At 40.6% G+C, this 19686-nt stretch overlaps 1 protein-coding gene across 9 annotated transcripts in view; it reads left to right on the top strand.

The window, feature by feature from the left end:
• Positions 1–19686, top strand: part of LOC122554537 — an 86608-nt gene that overhangs the window by 53936 nt on the left and 12986 nt on the right. For 8 of the 9 annotated variants that reach the window (XM_043699715.1, XM_043699716.1, XM_043699713.1 and 5 more), the window contains 5 exons: positions 3620–3825; positions 8585–8741; positions 13750–13896; positions 14083–14186; positions 17176–17328. In XM_043699715.1, the coding sequence (XP_043555650.1) occupies positions 3620–3825; positions 8585–8741; positions 13750–13896; positions 14083–14186; positions 17176–17328 (767 nt within the window). The remainder of the gene's footprint in view (positions 1–3619; positions 3826–8584; positions 8742–13749; positions 13897–14082; positions 14187–17175; positions 17329–19686) is intronic. The other variant, XM_043699718.1, reaches the window with a different exon arrangement.

Raw genomic sequence — 19686 nt, 5'->3', positions numbered from 1 at the left:
GAATGTGCAAACTCCACACAGAGAGTCACCTGAGGCAGGAATTGAACCCAGGTGTCTGGCGCTGTGAGGCAGCAGTGCTAACTACTGTGCCACTGTGCCGCGTGATTGGATAAACTTCTGGGTTCCAAACCAGCACTGTTTTAGAAGAACCCTAGTGCAATGTTTCAATGCCAGACCAATTAGTGTCAATGGGAGACCCTCCAATACTGGCACATCACCCAGCTGAGATCTGCCAATATATGTAGCGGGGGGAGAGAGAGAGAGAGAGAGAACCTCCGTTTTGACAGATTTTTCAGATATTACTTAAAATATGATTCAAAAGAGGCCACAACTGTCAGACCACTCTCATGGTGGGTGAACCCCTCCACTAGGTGGTGTATAGTTAAATTATCCATTGGAGAACTGACATCCTCTTCACTCCAACTTCCCCTCTTCCATCACCAAGTGAGTATGCTGCCAGGAGGCCACATCCTCTCCCTGACCCTGCTCTAGTACCTTAATTGGCCCATTAATTACCATTTTTGGCTACCTGCCATTTATGGAGAGTTAGACATTCTGCCTTAACCTGGTTCTTTAAAAAATGGCTTTAGGGACAGGATTATGCTGGAAAATATGCATTCTGCTTGCCAGTGAGGCATTCCAGCTCTGCTTGTCTCCTGCCCTACCTCCATATGGCTTTGAAAATCTGGCCATTAATTTAAAAAATTTATGAAGAACCTCACTTAGATAATGCTGTAGTAACTCAGTGGCATTTATCCACTTTTGTTCTATCTGCCTGATATCCTTACCCAACAAAAGTCTGTTAATTTCAAATATGAAAATATTAATTTGCTCTATTATTATAGAAGCCTTTTGTAGAAGCACCTTCCAGATTGCCATTATCTTGATTGTTTATGAAAGTTTTCCAAGTGGCTTAGCTCTAATTTTAAGATTACAGTCCTTGTTATGATTGCACCAACAAAGGAAATAGTTAAACTACCTCAACAAACCCCTTTATCATTTGAACCCCTCAATTTGATGATAACTCAGCTTTCTAAACACAATTCAGGTTTACACATCCTACCATCAAATTTTAACCCTTAAATTTTAGTCCTTTATTGTTCAAGTGAATAAGAGCTGTATGCCTTCCGAGGTCAATATATTTTTCCTGAGATTCGGTGAATGAAACTGAGGCTAGTACACTCAATGAGGTCTTTACAATGGCTGTTCTCTAATTCTGAATTCCAATCTTCCTAAGATAAACAACAATATTCAAGACTTCATTTTTGCTTATTTGTACCAGTGCCTATCTTTTGTTTTCTGAGCAACTTTCCTACCACCAAATCATCTTGACTTGGAGTCATGGAGATGTACAGCACGGAAACAGACCCTTCGGTCCAACTCGCCCATGCCCCAGATATCCCAACTAATCTAGTCCCACCTGCCAGCACCTGACACCATATCCCTCCAAACCCTTCCTATTCATACACCCATCCAGATGCCTTTTAAATGTTGCAATTGTACCAGCCTCCACCATCTTCTCTGGCAGCTATTTCCACACACGTACCACCCTCTGCGTGAAAATGTTGCCCCTTAGGTCTCTTTTATATCTTTCCCCTCTCTCCCTAAACCTATGCCGTCTAGCTCTGGACTCCCCCACCCTACAGAAAAGACTTTGTCTGTTTATCCTATCCATGCTCCTCGTGATTTTATAAACCACTCTTAGGTCACCCCTCAGCCTCCGATCCTCCAGGGAAAACAGCCCTAGCCTATTCAACCTCTCCCTATAGCTCAAATCCTCCAACCCTGGCAACATCCTTCTCAATCTTTTCTGAACCTTTTCAAGTTTCACAACATCTTTTTGATAGGTCGGAGACCAGAATTGCATGCAATATTCCAACAGTGGCCTAATCAATGTCCTGTACAGCTGCAACATGACTTCCCAACTCCTGTACTCAATACTCTGACCAATAAAGGAAAGCATACCAAGTGCCTTCTTCACTATTCTATCTACCTGTGACTCCACTTTCAAGGAGCTGTGAACCGGCACTCCAAGGTCCCTTTGTTCAGGAACACTTCCTAGGACCTTACAAATCCTGCTAAGGTTTCCCAAAATGTAGCATATTTATCTAAATTAAACTCTATCTGCCCATTGGCCCATCTCATCAAGATCCCGTTGTAATCTGAAGTAATCCTCTTCGCTGTCCACTACACCTCCAACTTTGGTGTCATTTGCAAACTTACTAACTATACCTCTTATGCTCACATCCAAATCATATAAGTGATGAAAAGTAGTGGACCCAGCACCGATCCTTGTGGCACTCCTCTGGTCATAGCCTCCAGTCTGAAAAACAACCCTCCGTCATCACCCTCTGTCTTCTACCTTTGAGCCAGTTCTGTATCCAAATGGCTAGTTCTCCCTGAGATCTAACCTTGCTAATCAGTCTCCCATGGGGAACCTTGTCGAACGCCTTACTAAAGTCCATGTAGATCACATCTACTGCTCTGCCCTCTTCAAGCCTCTTTGTTACTTCTTCAAAAAACTCAATCAAGTTTGTGAGACATGATTTCCCACGCACAAAGCCATGTTGACTATCCCTAATCAGTCCTTGCCTTTCCAAATATATGTACATCCTGTCCCTCAGGATTCCCTCCAACAACTTTCCCACCACCGACGTCAGGCTCACAGGTCTATAACTCCCTGACTTGTCCTTACCGCCCTTCTTAAACAGTGGCACCAAGTTAGCTAACCTCCAGTCTACCGGCACCTTACCTGTGACTATTGATGATACAAATATCTCAGTAAGAGGCCCAGCAATCACTTCCCTCACTTCCCACAGAGTTCTAGGGACACCTGATCAGGTCCTGGGGATTTATCCACTTTTATGTGTTTCAAGACATCCAGATGTCACCATCTATTTCGCTACTTTCTATATCTTCCATGTCCTTTTCCACAGTAAATACTGATGAAAAATACTCATTTGGTATCTCCCCCATCTCCTGCAGCTCCACACAAAGGCTGCCTTGCTGATTCTCTCCCTAATTACCCTTTTCTCCTTAATCTTGCTGGGTTTTTTTAAATGACTGACCACCACCAGTAATATGCCTGTGGAGCCAATTAGATATTTTACAAGCAAAGCCATTACGGGCAATATGAACCATCAGAAGTGAAGAAGGTAAGGAGAGCAGGAAGGGGCTAAATCACAATTGATTTGGAGGGGAAAATAAGGCATTGTATCCCCTGCCATGTCCAACTCTCCTGAAGGCATCAAGAGCATTGATAGACTGTGTGTGTGCTCCTTCACAAAGGACACCCGAGCATGGACATAACCATGGAGGAGGGGCAGACAGTCATTAGATATGAGTCCCTCTACAGCCTGCTGCCCGGACCTGTTATGCTTATCGCTTCGGGATTTGACTACAAGTGTCATCAGCTTTCTCCAATCCATGCAAATACTGATAAACAGTAAAAAAAAGTACAACAATGATATTTTGTGGATAAATTTAAACATGTTGCCCTTATTGTGAATAAATGAGGTCAAAATTAGTATTTATAATCTTTCAAAGTTTTAAGTGGTTCCGTATTAATTATATGTTAATATACTTTCTTTTGTTAAATTTAATTTTTGAAACTCTTCAGATACTCAAATGTTTGTGAAAATATGCATTCCTGTAAGAGAGGATTACATAATGGAAGCAATGAATCAACCCACACAACTGAAAATATAATGGAAAATGATAACAAAGTAAGGCAGTTACTTCAGATGGCAGATCCATCTGGCTGTACCAATCCATTGAAGTGGCATGAACCCATCATTGGTGTAACAGACTTGTCAGCAGCTGCAGGTAATTAAACAAAATGAGTCTATCGATGAAATCTTATACTATTCTGAGCGATAATGGCTATGGCAAGATTTGTGGTAAATTTGTGTGTGGAATCTGGCAAGGCCCCTCTCAACTTCAAGAGTAAATCACTGGGCCTTTCTTGCACTTAACGAGAGGTAGTGAGTTTCTCGAGGGGCAATGGTGATTTGCCGAATCAGGAGGTTATAGCTTGTGAAACAACTCATCTCATTAATATTCAACTTGCTATCTTATCAAATGTGCCAAACAAACTGAGTGATCACAATTCTCAACATGGAATTCAGAGCAAATACCCAGTGACTTTAGTTGGCCACTACTGCAAAAGATCTTTGGGCACTGGGCACCAACATCTTATGGCACGCTCCATGTACTAGCCCAATGATGTCCATTGACATCAAAATACAATATGTGTCAGCCTCTGGACTTGTTGGGCCAAAGGGCCTGTTTCCACACTGTAGGGAATCTAATCTAATCTCTGAGAACTGTCACAACTCATCTCTAATCCACTTAAAATGTAGTTTGCCACTTCATTGTGCACCGAGGGCTGCAATTATCATTGTAATGCTGCTGCAAGGACACTGTGTGCTCAGGGACACACATCCAGCTCATGGGAATGACCTGGATGCTCACAGCGAGGAGTTATTCCTGGAACAACGCATGATAATATGAGGACAGAATCAAATGAGGGCAACACTATCCTTCAGGGGTTAGGTAGTTAATGAGACAAATTCGATAAGATTTGGCAAGAAATCCTCTGTCTAGAATCCTCCAAAAAACTCAATTTGACTGGCACTTATCGAAATAAATGTAGGATTCAGCCTTATTTCTTTTTAGATAATGGAAGACAAAACTTGGAACATTTAGAGTCATACAGCATGGAAACAGGCCCTTTGGCCCAACCAGTCCATGCCAAACATAATCCCAAAGTAAACTAGTCCAACCTGCCTGATCCTGGCCCATATCCCTCCAAATCTTTCCTATTCATGTACTTCTCCAAATGTCTTTTAAACACTGTAATTTTACTCACAGCCACCACTTCCTTAGGACATTCATTCCACATGTGAACCACCCTCTGTGTAAAACATTGAACCTTATGTCTTTTTTAAATCTCTCTCCTCTCACCTTAAAAATATGCTCCTTATTCTTGAAATCCCCCATCGTAGGGAAAAGACAGCTATTATTAACTTTATCTATACTGCTCATTACTTTATAAACTTCTATAAGGTCATCTCTCAACCTCCTACACTCCAGTGGAAGAGTTCCCAGCCTTTTGAGCCTTTCTTTATAACTCAAACCTTCCATACCCGGCAACATCCTGGTAAATCTCTTCTGAACCTGCTGCAGCATAATAATATCCTTCCTATAACTGAGCGACCAGAACTGGACACAATATTCCAGAAGAGACCTCACCAATGTCTTTTACAACCTCAATATGACTCCAGTTCCTCTACCCAAAGCATGCCAAACACCTTTTTAATCACCCTGTCCCAATGTGACACAAACGTCAAAGAAATGTGTACCTGAAGCACAGATCCTTCTTTTCGGCAATACTACCCAATGCTCTACAATTACTTGTTAAAGCCCTACCCTTGTTTGTTTTATCAAAATGCAATATCTCACATTTATCCAGATTGAGCTTCATCTACCATTTTTCAGCCCATTGACCCATTTGATTAAGATCACTTTGTAATCGTAGAAAATCTTCTTCAGTGTCTACCATGCCACAAATTTTGGTGTCGTCCACAAACTGACTAACCATGCCTTCTACATTCTCATCCAATCATTTTGATTGTCTTTGACATATAGTTTGAATCATTAAAATTGACCTACATATATATTCCAGTCAAAACTGAAAACTATCACAACCTCTGTAGAGTCTGATAAATTATAAAAAGAAATTTGAACTTCCAGTTAATAGCTGAAAGGATAAGACAAGATTTCATGCTTGAAGACTTTTATTGCAACAAAGGACCAAAAGCAGTTTATTTTTTGGATATACTTTACACTGTCCTTTTAATCAACTTTAAACTCTTGGAATCAGTCTAAGATGATTTTTTACTGTCCAGGTTTATTTTATTTTCTATTCTTTTCTTTTCTCAGCCAAGGAACCTCTAATCTCAAAGCTAGTTTTGGCGGTGAGGGTTTTTTCCTCTTTTCAATCCAAACACGATCTCCCACTTATGTTTCTCTGCAGTGAACCACAGCATCTTGATGCCTGAACTGCTCTCTGTCTAGCTGTCTGTCTCTCTCTTTCTTTCTCTTTCTCTCTCTCTGTGTCTCTCTCTCTGTCTGTCTCTCTTTTTCTCTCTCTCTCTCTCTCTGTCTTTCTTTCTCTCTCTCTCTCTGTCTCAGGTGCTGTCAGACTAACTAGGTCTTTGACTTTTCAGAGATTCTTAGACCCTTACCCAAACTCAGTAACAATGTTTGTTAAATGGGCCTTGGATCTAGGTAGGAATGCTGATTAGCTATTCCTGAGACCTCAACTCTCTTTCATTTTGGAAGCAAGTGGACAATTTGAAGAATGACTGTGCACTATCCATCATTGTCAGGCCTTTGAAAACTGACAGTCCATCCACTGTTAGCACAAAGGCTGCTGCTTTAGTCTCGAATTGATAGCACCTTGCAGCTTCTTCCCTTAGGAATGATCTAGCCATCCAATCAGGAACAGCAGATGGGCTCTGGCACTGAATGGCCAGTGATCAGCCCTCCAGCACTTGCAGATCAGCAGCCCCACAAGTGGATTAGTGGAGTGGGTTGGGAGTTACTAATTTGAAATATGGAAAGAAAGAAGGAGGTCAGGTGAGTTCTTGTTTTGTCTTTTAAAGTAGCCACAGTTGGCCTGAGCATAATTCCAGCTGTCCTTACAGGTGCTTGTTGGAAGGGAGTTAGTCTAGTCTTTCCTATGGACACTTGTGCTTTCCCTCACCCTACTTACCTTGAGCCCATCACAATGGTCTGGACATTGTCAGTTAATATAGGCTCCCTACAAAACTAGGAATCCTGCTCATCTTGGAATAGAGGAGAAAGTGAGGGCTGCAGATGCTGGAGATGCAGGACATGCAGGTCCTTGGACTCCTCCATCGCCAGACCATGGCAACACGCTGGTTGGAGGAAGAGCGCCTCATCTTCTGCCTGGGAACCCTCCAACCACAAGGGATGAACTCAGATTTCTCCAGTTTCCTCATTTCCCCTCCCCCCACCTTGTCTCAGTCAAATCCCTCGAACTCAGCACTGCCTTCCTAACCTGCAAACTTCTTCCTGACCTCTCCGCCCCCACCCCAGTCCGGCCTATCACCCTCACCTTGACCTCCCTCCACCTATCGCATTTCCAACGCCCCTCCCCTAAGTCCCTCCTCCCTACCTTTTATCTTAGCCTGCTGGACACACTTTCCTCATTCCTGAAGAAGGGTTTATGCCCGAAACGTTGATTCTCCTGTTCCTTGGATGCAGCCCGACCTGCTGCGCTTTTCCAGCAACACATTTTCATCTTGGAATAGAACCTTAATAACTAGTTATTAGATTACTTACAGTGTGTAAACAGGCCCTTCGGCCCAATAAGTCTGCACCGACCCGCAACCCACCCAGACCCATTCTCCTAACACTACGGGCAATTTAGCATGGCCAATTCACCTAACCTGCACATTTTTGGATTGTGGGAGGAAACCGGAGCACCCGGAGGAAACCCACGCAGACACGGGAAGAATGTGCAAACTCCACACAGAGAGTCGCCTGAGGCGGGAATTGAACCCGGGTCTCTGGCGCTGTGAGGCAGCAGTGCTAACCACTGTGCCACCGTGCTGCCCACAAAGGTCTGCCAGTAAGGTCATTACCTCTGAGTCAGGTGATCCCAATCCAGTTCTGTTTCTTTTAAATTTCTTGAGAGACTTCTGGTGCTTTGGTAGTGTCCTTACCTCTGGGCTTGAATCTGACGCTTCTCAGGTTCAAATCCAGCTGCTCCAGAGGTGTGTCACACATCTGATTACATTGATTAAAAATATCAATGTGACATCTCAATGGGTAAAATAAATTGAAATTGCTAAGATCAGGATTTTGGTTGGGAAAAATGGGTTGGCCCACTTCCAATCTCGATCTCAATTTCAATTGACAATTTGGCCGAGAATATCAGCAGGTTTAATTATAAGCTTAATTTGATGATTTCAAGCTATTCTGTTTTGCGACAGTGATATCTTGAAGGAATTTTCTTGGAGATTGTATGCAACAATAGTAATTAATTAAGTAATTAATTTTATTACTTTTAATACTTTATAGGTATAGCAAAATAAATGTGGTTAGTTCATGTTACATAATTTAGTAACTGCAAGTGTTAAGAAAAAGTGTATTGGTGTTATTCTATTCTTTCCTCTGTAATTTACTAAACACTAATTCTTACTGTGCTTGAAAGAACATCTTTTAGTTTTGCACCTTAACAATTAAACTTTGCCACCACGATAAATAAGTAACAAATAAGTCACATCAACTAGAATAGAGTAGGCATAGATTTTAAAATAGATTATCAATCCAGCTATTCAACACAAGAATGGTGCGCAGTGATCAAAAGAGAAATGGAAAAAAGCCCAGAAGTTTCAAAAACATAATTGTCACATATCTTGTTTACTTAACTTTAAGATGGTAATCTGGAGGCATGACGTATCAGCATTATATTAATTCCCAAATTATTATATACAATATTACTATTATCTAGTACTGATATCAAACCTTGCATTTGAAATGATTATTGTAGGAAATTGTTCCCCAGACTTGGACCTTCTCACTGAGAGCTCAGAGGATCATATACCACTACCAATCCCTCAACAGTGTAAATCCAAAACATTGCTACAGCAGACTAATTGTGGTGAAAAAGAAAATGAAGACTTATCTCAATCATGGTCAACAAAAAAGTAAGTGAAAGATTATACATAAGCTTAAAGTAAATTAAGATAAATTATATTTACTTTATGAGCAAATGTTAATTGGATATGAGCCATTTACATTTCAATTGTTATAAGTATTCCAAGGTGAGTGAATCAATAGTTTACTAAGTGCCACTGAGCAAAGGTTGCATTAATTTTAAATATTTAATTAACTAGAAATTTATTTCTGTACAATTGATTCTGAGATCTTTGAAATGCTCAGTCCATGTAAGATGCTTGCATTTAAAATTAATTTGCAAGGTTAAAACATTTTTCTGTTAGATTCACACTTGGTAAAAATGTAATAAAAGTTCTAAATATGAGGCTTAATATTTATTAAAGCATATAAAAGCCATCCATCAAATTACAGTAGATAGATCTCTATCACTTGCTGTTTTTATGTAACAAACCTTACAGAAGAACAAATACAATGTAATATTGCATGTGTAAATTTATTTACGTAATGCTTAAATTATTTTAAAATTCGTTGAAGAAGCTTTGAAATTGGTGGGACATGTTTTGTGTATTACAGTCCAATATCTACATTTGAATATCTAATTTTCTGTCTCTTCCAAAATTAACAACTTTTTAGGAAAGCACAAAAAAATCCCAAAATTTAACTCAGTTTCTAACTAGGACCTCAAACTGCAAGCCCTCTACCCCATGCAATTGCACTGCCAAAAGGTATTTGATAATTTACACTCTAAGATTAATAGGTAAAGCAAGTTTTGAGAAGATTTATAGCTCACGTTGAGGTTCAGGATGCAGGTATGCTCACTGAGCTGGAAGGTTTGTTTTCAGATGTTTTGTCACCATACTCGGTAACATCTTCAGTGAGCCTCCGGGTGAAGCACTAGTGGTGTAGCCCACTTTCTATTTATGTGTTTGGGTTTCCTTGGGTTGATGATGTCATTTCCTGTGGTGATGTCATTTCCTAATCTTTTTCTCAGCGGGTGATAAATGGGATCCAAGTCAATGTGTTTGTTGATTGAGTTCTGATTGGAATACACTGTATAAACTGTATACACCACACACTGCAGCACAGAGGAACTACAAAGAGCAGAGGAAAATCACTTATACAGTATATTCAAAAAGAACGGGTACCCAATGAACACAGTCCACCGGTTTCTCAGCAACAAACCCAAAAAGCAGACAAAACACATCCAGAAACCCTAGCCACTCTCCCCTACATCAAAGACATCTCAGAAATGACTGCCAGACTACTCAGACCCCTTGACATCATGGTAGCCCACAAACCCATCAACACACTAAAACAGCAGCTAATGAACTTGAAAGACCCTATACAGACAAGCAAAACTAATGCCATTTACAAAATACCTTGCAAGAACTGTAACAAACACTACATTGGTCAAACAGGCAGAAAACTAGCCATAAGGATACATGAACATCAACTAGCCACAAAAAGACATGACCCACTCTCACTCGTATCCTTACATACGGATGAGGAAGGACACCACTTCATCTGGGACAACACATCCATCCTAGGACAAGCCAACAGAGACACACATGAGAATTCCTAGAAGCATGGCATACCAACCGGAACTCTATGAGCCAACACATTGACTTGGATCTCATTTACCACCCTCTGAAAAAAAGAACAGGAAATGACATCACCACATGAAATGATGTCACCACAGGAAATGACATCACCAACCCAAGGAAACCCAAACACAAATAGAAAGCAGGCTACATGGAGACTCACTGAAGATGTTACCTAAAATGGTGACGAAATGTCTGAAAACAAACCTTCCAGGTCAGTGAGCAAACCTACATCCATTAATAGATAAACTTAAAACTGTGGAAATTCAGGTCAAAAACACAACAATGGATGAGAAATTTGCTCGAGTGTTGAAAACAGCAGATGAGCCATGCTCAATGGGTGAGTAGTTAGTGGAATATCCCAAGGTTCAAAGTTGAGACCACTACTTTTCAAATAGGCATCAATGACTTAAGAACTGATCGGATTTATAAATTCCACCAAACCAGGGGCTGTAATAGAAATCGACCAGGTAGTCCAGACATTATAGGTTGAGTTAAACAAAATATGTGAGTTCACTGCACAAGCAACTAAAACATGATGCAGATAAACATGAAATTCTGCTCAAAGTGAGAAAAAAGGTAACAAAAAAACTGTACAAATGGTGTACAAATTTATCTATCTTGCACCCTCTCTGATCTTTTTCTGCTTGGCCTTCTGCAGTGTTCCAATTAAGATTAACACAAGTCTAAGGAACTGCACTTAACAGCCTCTGGACTCAATATTGTGTTAAAAAACTATAGACCTTAACCCCTACCCTCATTTTGTTTTGCTGATCTTTTTCTCTCATTTCTTTCTTAAATCCTGTAGTTTGCTTTTGGATGACTTCTATCCTGCCAATTCGTATTTCCCGTATGTGCTCGCCACTGCCGGGATCTTTGGCACACTTTTTTTTACTTGTCCCATTGTTATTCCTTTTGGTTTTTCACCATGAAACCTTTTGTCACTTAATCTCTCCTACCCTCCACTCTATCACAAACTATCCCTTTTATTCTTCTTCCCAACTTTTCCCTTTCATTTGCTCAACTTTAAAGGCTGAATTTTCCCATATTTTGGCTGTGTCATTTTCAATGGGTTTTCTGCCATGGCATATGGCAATTTTTCTCAAACAATCTTTCTCCGTTCAATTCTTTAATTATGTTTCCGGCAACCACAGTGCTCTTCTCATTGAATTATGAAGAGGGAGAAGTGCTCGCCACTGCCGGGATCTTTGGCATAGAGGCTGCAGATGCTACCTTTAAACACTGGCTGTGCACTAGCATGGCAAACCAGGAAATACCATTTAAAGGCAGTTGCTTCACCACTATACTGGAGGAGATGGCTGAGAGAGAGACATTGGAACCTTGAGGGGTAGTCATAACTTGTGCCTGAAAGTCAGGATATCCCCCCACCCCACCCCTGCATGCTTTATGTTGAATTTTATATAGCTGTCCCTGTCAACCCTGCCAAATTTTGAGGCAGTAACATTCCCACCAAGCCTTTTATTTGATAATCAATATCCCCTATTTTCCACTCACCAAAGAAATAGACATTCGGATAATATGACAAAGAAACCAAGCAGATTCAGCTCATCAGTTATTCCAAATGGAGTCCATGTTGGAAATCTGGCACCAAGATCTCATGGCATATTCCATGGGTACTGCCAAATGCACCCCTGCTTCATAGATACTGGTATCCAACATCTGCCAGCTTTATTTCCAATTCATCTTACGGTTCAGCACATCAGTGCAGTGCTGCACCAGTCACTATCATTGTAATGCTCCAATAAGGTCATTGTCAGCATCCAGCTCATGACCTGCTCCAGGTGCATCTCTTCACCAACTGTTTTGAGTTTTGAGTTAATCCAGTGCTCACAGCATTGATGCCTTGCATTGCCTTCCCTTGCTTTTTTGTGAATTTTCCTTTCAGGCTTGTATTACTCTCCTGTCTTGCTGTTCAGTGCAGACTCGAAAAGTGTGGCACTGGAAGAGCACAGCAGGTCAGACAGCATTCAAGGAACAGGAGTGTTGACATTTCGGGCATAAGCCCTTCATCAGGAATGTGAAGGGGGAAGGGGGCTGAGAGATAAATGGGGGAAGGTAGCTGGGAAGGCGATAGGTGAATGCAGGTGGGGGGGTGAAGTAATTGTGAAAGGTCAATGGGATGGTGGAGACAAAGCCTAAAGGTTTGTCACAATTGTCAGCGGGTCTCAGTCCAGACAACGAGGATAGCCTTTGCTTAAGGATTCTAGCACATTACGTTAAGGGCTGCTCAGACACAAGTCCAGGGTATGGTCAGGATGGGCAGAATCAGAATTCTCTCCAAATAAGGGGTGATGGAAACCTTGACTTGACTCTATATGCCCTACCATGATCTGTTTACCTCCTGGAATGAGAAAGAGACAGGGATTAAGCAGATCAAAGTAAGTGGCAAAGCTGTTGATTTTGGTGCAAGTGAGTCCCAAGCAAATGAGCAGGCAGTGCAGAGGACATACAGGTTTAATGCTGTCGGAGTTAGGTGTGAGTGAGAGCAAGTAGGGCAAGATGGTGCAGGTAGTTTTGAGAATGGTAGAACATGAGCTTTGATGGGAGGTGAGTACAAAGGGAGAAATCAAGTGAATGTGAGATATCAGAGAGGAAATGTTAGGTCTTAGACAGCAGAGTTGAGAAAGACATCGATCTCCTTCCTACACTGCTGGAAATTCCTCCATGCAGTTGAGACGGCCTTATTCTGAGTGGCCCCCTCAGACGAAGACCACCACGTGAGTCTGGTGCTGTGACGTCTATTGCTGGTCATGGGGGTTGAGGAAAACCTTCCTGGGCACCATCGCATCCAACAGCACCCTGCCTACAAAGTAGTACATTGAATTCCACTTGCCTGCCATGTCCATGGGCAAATATCAGGAACGATGCACAGCAGATTCATACTGACAGTGTTTGTCTAGGTATACAATGGACTTTTAAAGATTGTGCGGATGAAGAGAGGCCAGCGAATCCTGGGATACCTGCTGACTGGCAAGGTGTTCTAGAAAAAGCATGTGGCAAGATGGCGCAGAAATCAGACATGAGAGACACCTTAGGGTTGCGTAGGTAATTAATGAGGCAGGTTTGGTGAAATAGGGCTAAGAAATCCCGCTGCCTCTTGGCAAGAAAATCTCAAATAAACTCAATGCTATTTAGACTTGGACAAAAAATGTACGATTTAGCCTGATGCTTTTCTCTAGTGAACTGGAAGACTTATTCTAAATGTGTTACTCGTGTTAAATTCTTTTGTGCAGTACACTCTGCCTTTTAATTGTGGATGTGCAGATTTGAGGTGGACAAGTACAAAAGGGAGTCCCAAAAATTTAAAGATTGTAAACTACATACAAAATGTACTTATTACCGTATCCTCAAGATGTAATGCTGTTAATGTACTCGTACAAAGAGATTTATTAATCTACTTATTTCTTTACCAAAGTGAAGAAGTCTTGGAGCTGCAAAATGAAGTCTCAAAACTCAAGCAATCACTAAGGGAAAATCTTTCAAAGTTGTCCAATGTATCTCCATCACAGAGACAAAGATATCGAACCAGATCGTGCCATAGTGAGAAATTTTCATCTACAAGGTAAAATTATTAATAATATTAGAGCGTATTTATGAAAAATGTGGGTCTGTTTATTAAGTTTATGACTATGAATCTTAATGGATAGTAACAGTTTTATTTCAACAGTGTCTGCAGATGAATGCTTTGATTATGGAATTAATTCTCTACACTTATTTTACATTCAACGTATTTTCTTTTAAACAACAGATGTGAGGAGGATGTTAAGTTAACTACGAATTTCTTAAACAGCCTAAAAAGAAGATCCTGTAGTTGGCAAAGAGGAGATAAAGATGCTTCAAATCCAAAACTAAGTGAGTGCTTTAAACTCTTCCATGTTATCTTATGCCCTTGTAGATTTGCCATACAGGTTGTACATTTTCTAACATAAACTATATTGAACCAGATCATGCCATAGTGAGAAATTTTCATCTACAAAGTAAAATTATTAATAATATTAGAGTGTATTTATGAAAAATGTGGGTCTGTTTATTAAGTTTACAGACTATGACCATATGTTTTGCAAAAATGTCTAATTTCATGATTAAGTTTTTAAAAGTAAGATAATGGAGCACCTCGTGGGAAGTTGGTAAACCAACCTAAAGTAATTATAATCCAAAGAGTGGCCTGTGTTTATGTAATAAGGTGAGAGTTAGAAGTGGGAAATACTTTAACAACAGATGGCCCCTTTCTGAGTCTTAGTCAAGATGAGGTATCTTCAGATGTCTTCATAAGTGGTTAATGTAGGACACATGTAGAACCAAAGATATACTTTGGAAGGTGTATTAATTGAAATCTTTATCTGGGACATCTCACGTTTCCAAGTTGCCATAGGGATAGACTGCAGGGGAAGACATGCAGGGTAATGCTAGAGCTAGGACAGCTTGGAAACAGGTAAAGAGAGAAAGCTGGTAGCAGCTAATGCTAGGAAGCAATGAAGACCTGTAAATAGCAAAGGGCTTTTGGAAGTAAGGGTGATGTCTAATTTTGGAGTCAATGAGAAAGAAAGCACTGAGGCCCAGTTTTGAACTTGCTCCGTTACCCATTGATTCCAGTTTTGCAAGTGTCTCTTGATGCCGCACTTGGTCAAATGAGGCCATGATGTCAAGAGCTGTCACTCTCACCTCAGCTTTGGAATTCAGCTCTTTTGTCCATGTTTGAACCAAGGCTGTAATGATGTCAGGAGTGGAGGAGCCCTAGCTGAACCCAAACTGGGCATCAGTAAGCAGTTTATTGCTGAGCAGGTGTTGCTTGATAGCACTCTTGATGACACCTTCCATCACTTTACTGATGATCGAGACTAGACTAATGGTGTGGGAGTTGACCAGGTTGGATTTGACTTGCTTTTTTTTAGACACGACATACCTGGAAAACTTTCCAAACTATCTGGTAGATGCCAATGTTGTTACAGTGATAATTTACTTTGTACTGCAAAGGACATTTTTTGAAAGTTAAGGCAGTATTTTATCCTCCTTAGAGGCAAGTAGAGGAAGTTATAATTAAGCAAGTTGTCCCTAGGCAGAAACTCGTCATCTTTTCACCACCTCATCAATTAATTTTTGAGCAAGATGATCTACCAGGACTTTCTCAACATGCCATCAATAAAGGTTCCTAAGTTGTCAAATTGTGCATTTGGTGGGGTGGGGGGGCCTCAACCTGAAATTTCACAGATAACCTACCTTCCTATTAGATATGAAAAGTGGCTAGATTCCCGACTGTGTAACCAAAGTGATCTGTCAGATTAAGGGAGTGGTCTCCAATTTCCCCAATCTGGGGTAATCAGAGGGAAATTGTATACCCACTGAAACCAACCTGCTTCTTTGCCTTCGACCCCTCCAACTCACCTCCCTGTGAGTCCCATCTGTGAGAAGCAAAAGAAAAGCCACCTTCTTGCCTTTGCATCCTATAAGGAGTAAGCCATGACACATGATCTTTAGGACCAAGAAACCTCTGGCCTCTGTTTAGCGCACAGTCAGTCATATTTTCTCGGAAATTGAGGTGTCAAGTTAGTTGACATTCAATACTACTACCCTCATGAGTCATCTGAAAATGGGAAAATCATGCTGGGGAGTACAAAATACTTTATGAAGCAGTTCTGTTCTAAGGAACTGGAATTGGTAGCATAAGCATATACTGGGACTAAATATTTTAAAATATTTGCTGCAATTCAGGAGAAGTGATTGGGGGATGTAAGCAGTTAGCTGACCCAAAAAATTTGGTTTACCAATTGACTTAAAACTGCCCATGTGAACTCTCAAATCAGGAGGTGATCACAGTCACAATTATGGCACTACAAACATTGGCTGAAGTTATAAGAAGAATGCTCTTCCAGTTGTGCAAAAAAAGGATTCTGCAAGTTGTCTTTTATTACTTGCAGACAGGGAACTCTTTTCCTTCCCAGCTTTGCATTATGGAGCCCCTATATTTTTATAAGGAAGCAGAAGAATAACAGAGGAATGAAGAAACAACACAGTACAAAACTACAACAAATGAAAAAGTCACCAATTAGGAATTATTCTTTCAACAATGTACAGACCAAACCATTCCCTACAGAAAAGACATCAACTATCTGTATCAGTTCTGATTCCTCCAGAATCCTTATGTATTGTAACTTATCCAGTACAAAATTGTTTTCAGAACTATACTCTTTTTCAAGATGAATTTCTCTGGGCTGCTAAGTGTAAATAAGTGAATGGTGGATTGGGTGAGAATGCAGCTGGTTGGATAGATATGGAAAGCAATTTTCATTCGTTCATTCTCTTCTGTTCTCTTTCACCTGAATGGCATCTCACTTTGTATTATCTAAAGGCAAAGAAAATGAAATAAATATAATTTATACAACTACTGTGGTAATTTCTCTTTACCTTTTATTGCTCTCTAATCATATTTCCAGCTACGTTTGCATTCCCAAAACATTGTACAAATGGTACAGATAAATCTGCACTTACCTTTGGCTCTCCTACATCTTCCACAGCGTATTGGGCAACATAGCTTGGTAACAGCACCAGAGTTTTTATTTCATGAGGTATTTTATTGTTTAACTCTTGGTTTGATTATCCCAATGGAAATTTCTGCCTTTTCCTATGAGACATACAAGAATTTGCAAGATACCAGGCTTGCAATTTACAATTCAGAAATGATTCTGCTGAAGCCATCATATTCACAATTTCACCAATGTGACATGTTACTAAATATATAGAAATATATATACCTCTCAATAATTGTAACATGGAAGTTAGTTTCTATAATTCTCAATAGTTTCATCATAAATGAGTAATTTATTTTATTACTGTTTTATTACAGACAACAGAATGGAAGATCTATTTTTTTCTGATACACAAATATCTGTATATGCAAAGCAAGGTTTCTTGGAAAAACCAAGAACAGCTCATCATAGACGAAGTTACTCAGAAGGTCACAAATCAACCAGGACTTGGCTAAAAGGTTCATATAAAGGTAATACTTATTTATACATTACTAATGGTGAGCCTTCACTTGCAAATAGGAACAAAAGATAACAACACAGATTGGAAAAGTATTCAATTTTAATGTTAAAGTATATTTAGTATGTAGAGAAAAAGTGTTATTTTGGTAACTATTTATGGAGAAGCAATTAATTGAGGATCTATTCACTGAATAGATATTTAAGATGTGGAGGTGCCAGTGTTGGACTGGGTTGGACAAGGTTAAAAATCACACAACACTAAGTTATAGTCCCAACAGGTTTATTTGGAAGTACTAGCTTTCAGAGAACTCCTTCATCAGGTTACATGTTGAAGGAGCAGTGCTCTGAAAGCTAGTACTTCCAAATAAACCTGTTGGACTATAACCTGGTGTTGTGTGATTTTTAACTAGATATTTAAGAAAATTCCACTTAATTGATTCATGGAAAAAAATCATTTTGTAAGTGAACAGAACATTTATGGATTCATTAAAATATTCTGGCCAAATATTATTCAGAAAGAAACCATCAAGACAGCAACTACGAGGGAACCTCAATTATCCAAATATCAATTACCTGAATTTCGGGTTATCCGAAGAAGATCTCAAGGTCCCAATAGAAACATTACATCGAAGAGGTGTTTCCAACACTGATCGCGTCTTTTGGTTACAATGATTAAAAATGTACTCGGCTTACTGAAATGCTGCCGTGAACAGTCCTGATCATCGATGAGAGCCCAGGCACCGTCTCCAAATGACTGACCGCCCACTCTCTGTCTCTCCACACCTTCTCTTGAGTTCCACATAGGGGTATACCCTAAGTCCTTCCATCTCCAGATAATCTCTCCAAAGGCAACAGCAGTCTTACTGTTGATGTTCACTCCAGCTGCCCTGGAGAGGGGTTGGGGGAAGGTGGGTGTTGGGCGGGGTCAGACAGTGGGTGTGTTTGGATGGGGTTGGGGGGTGGCAGACGGGGGCTGAGTTGGGTTGGAGGGGGTTGTGGCTCGCACGCTGTGTGCTGCTGCCTAGTCTCCTGAACGGGGAGCGGACTTAGCAAGTGCTCGCTGTGTCAATCCCATTGAACTGATGGCAGGGGGCACTGAGGCTTTAGCAATGCTGCAGGTCCCTTACACACCAGTGTGTGTCTGCTCAGAAACAAACCCTGAGACAGAGAGAGGGAGCAAGGCAGGCAGAGCGAGGAAAAAGGAAACTTCAGAAAGCTCAGAGCCCCAGAGGAGAGACATTGAATCAGTTAACTGAATAATCAATTATCCAAACGAAATAGTGCCCACCCATCTCGATGGGATAATCGAGGTTCCTCTGTATTCCACTAGCATGTCTTACCGCCTGCATGTGGGTTGTTGCTGGTATAGAATTATTGTTGCATTTGCCTAGATAGCAATATCTGCATCCCTGTAATCTGCTTCAACCTTACCACCCACAGAGATATCTATGCAACAGTTCTGACCTGTTGAGTTCCACCACTGGCAGTCATGCTTTCAGCTGCCAAGCATTAAACTTAACAATTTCCTCCCTAGTTCTACACAACTTCCTACCTCAATTTCCTCATTTTGATGGTCCTGAAAACCTACTTCTTTGACCATGTTTTTGGTGAACTATTCTAAAATCTTTTTAAATATGACAATATCAAATTTTGTCTGATGACGTTCCTGCGAAGCATTTTAACAAAATAAAATTCTCCAAAGGCACTATATAAGTAAAAGTTATTGTTGCTGAGTTGGGGAGGGAATTCCAGAGTTTTAGACTGGAGAGATGAAGGTGTGTCTGGGCAATGATGGAGCAATTAAAATTTGGAATGTGCAAGTTATCAGATTGCAGCAAGGAATCATAAGGGATGTAGGGTTAGCAGAGATAGAACAGGGTGAGGGCTTGTTGGAATGAAAGAGTGAGAACTTCAAACTTGGGTCATTACTTGACAGGGAGTCACTATTCATCAGTGAGCAATAGACAATAGACAATAGGTGCAGGAGTAGGTCATTCTGCCCTTCGAGCCAGCACCACCATTCATTATGATCATGACTGATCATCCTCAATCAGTATCCTGTTCCTGCCTTATCCCCATAACCTTTGATTCCACTATCCTTAAGAGCTCTATCCAATTCTTTCTTGAAAGTATCCAGAGACTTGGCCTCCACAGCCTTCTGGGGCAGAGCATTCCAGACACCCATCACTCTCTGGGTGAAGAAGTTTCTCCTCAACTCTGTTCTAAGTGGCCTACCCCTTATTTTTAATGTGTTCTCTGGTTCAGGACTCACCCATCAGCGGAAACATGCTTCCTGCCTCCAGAGTGTCCAATCCTTTAATAATCATATACGTCTCAATCAGATCTCCTCTCAGCCTTCTAAACTCAAG

The sequence above is a fragment of the Chiloscyllium plagiosum genome, chromosome 11 (assembly GCF_004010195.1).
Source record: "Chiloscyllium plagiosum isolate BGI_BamShark_2017 chromosome 11, ASM401019v2, whole genome shotgun sequence".
Taxonomy (NCBI): Eukaryota; Metazoa; Chordata; class Chondrichthyes; order Orectolobiformes; family Hemiscylliidae; genus Chiloscyllium; species Chiloscyllium plagiosum.
The sequence above is the reverse complement of the archived record's forward strand: the minus strand, read 5'-3'. Positions and strand labels throughout refer to the sequence as shown.